General features: G+C 60.8%; 1 protein-coding gene across 1 annotated transcript in view; it reads left to right on the top strand.

The window, feature by feature from the left end:
• LOC104531564 (hyaluronidase-2-like) overlaps positions 1-1,561 on the top strand; it is a gene marked incomplete at both ends in the record, with an annotated part of 1,926 nt that extends 365 nt beyond the window's left edge. The window contains 3 exon segments of the mRNA XM_010176476.2: positions 3-655; positions 1,257-1,346; positions 1,508-1,561. Of these exon segments, the coding sequence (XP_010174778.2) occupies positions 3-655; positions 1,257-1,346; positions 1,508-1,561 (797 nt within the window).
• Between the last annotated feature and the right edge of the window lie 8 nt (positions 1,562-1,569).

The following is a 1,569-nucleotide window of genomic DNA, read 5'->3' on the forward strand; positions in this document are numbered from 1 at the left end:
AGCATCTGGTGCACCGGCGGCAGCCCACCTGGACCATCAAGGAGGTGAACAAGCAAGCGGTGTATGAGTTTGAGTCGGCCGCCCGGCAGTTCATGGTGAGCACCCTGCGTGTGGCCAAGAGCTTCCGCCCCAAGCAGCTCTGGGGCTTCTACCTCTTCCCTGACTGCTACAACCATGACTACAGCAAGAACAAGGAAAGCTACACTGGGCAAACCGGCGGCAGCCCACCTGGACCATCAAGGAGGTGAACAAGCAAGCGGTGTATGAGTTTGAGTCGGCCGCCCGGCAGTTCATGGTGAGCACCCTGCGTGTGGCCAAGAGCTTCCGCCCCAAGCAGCTCTGGGGCTTCTACCTCTTCCCTGACTGCTACAACCATGACTACAGCAAGAACAAGGAAAGCTACACTGGGCAATGCCCAGACGTGGAGAAGACACGCAATGACCAGCTGGCATGGCTCTGGAGGGAGAGCATGGCCCTCTACCCCTCCATCTACCTCGACCTGCTCCTGGCTTCTACTCCCAACAGCCGCAAATTTGTGCGGGCACGGGTGATGGAGGCCATCCGCATCTCGCAGCAGCACCACGACGGCTACTCCCTGCCTGTCTTTGTCTACACTCGACCCACCTACATCCGCAAGCTGGATGTGCTCAGCCAGGTAGGGCCATGCCACTGGGACATCCTCATCCCAAGCCCTGGGCTCGGGTCAGCCAAAGTGGTCTCTCTGCCCATGTTCCATCCCAGTCCACAGAGTGGGATGGCTCTGGAGGCAGGTGGCTGCTCTCATGGTGTCAACAGCACCCCATGGTTTGGCTGTCCCCATGTGGGGTGGGCAGCAGCATCCTTAGGCATGGGTCTGGCCCTGCCTCCCTCCTTTCAAGGCAGGAGTCATGTTATGGGGACCCCCAGCTCAGCCCCTCTTATGGGCAAAGTGTCTGGTAGCAGGACTGGCACCAATGGTCACTGTCACCAGGCAGGTGCCTGGGAGGCACTCCAGGACTGCTGGGTCCTGGAAGCCAGGACCACAGGGTATGTGAGCCCACAGCCCCTGTGCTGCGCTGGCTTAGCCCCTGCGGCGAAAGGCAGCATTGGGAAGCCTTGTCCCCAAGGAGCTGGGACAGTCCCCTCTCCCCGTGGCCAGGAGCAGGGATGGGTCTTGCCTCCCAGACCCTGCAGCGGGCTCTTTGAGGTGCACTATGCTGGGGGGGTATGGGTGCTTTGTGGGGTCTATGGGCACTAACTGGGCTCTGTCCCCACAGCCGGACCTGATCTCCACCATCGGAGAGAGCGCGGCACTGGGTGCAGCTGGGGCCATCTTCTGGGGCGATGCAGACTACACTAAAAACCGGGTAGGTTTGGGGTCAGCGTGCCCCTGGGGAGGTAGATGATGAGTGGAGGGTCATCTGCCCCCAGAGGGGGACCAGTGGCTCACGGCTGGGATGGATTCTCCATCTGGGATGCTTTTCTCCCTGGGGCACCCAACACACCCCTAATGCCCCCCTTCCCCCAGGACTCATGCCAGATCATCAAGAACTACCTGGAGGAGGACCTGGGCCGCTACATCGTGAACGT

This window comes from Antrostomus carolinensis, unplaced genomic scaffold, assembly GCF_000700745.2.
Source record: "Antrostomus carolinensis isolate BGI_N321 unplaced genomic scaffold, ASM70074v2 scaffold47299, whole genome shotgun sequence".
Classification (NCBI taxonomy): domain Eukaryota; kingdom Metazoa; phylum Chordata; class Aves; order Caprimulgiformes; family Caprimulgidae; genus Antrostomus; species Antrostomus carolinensis.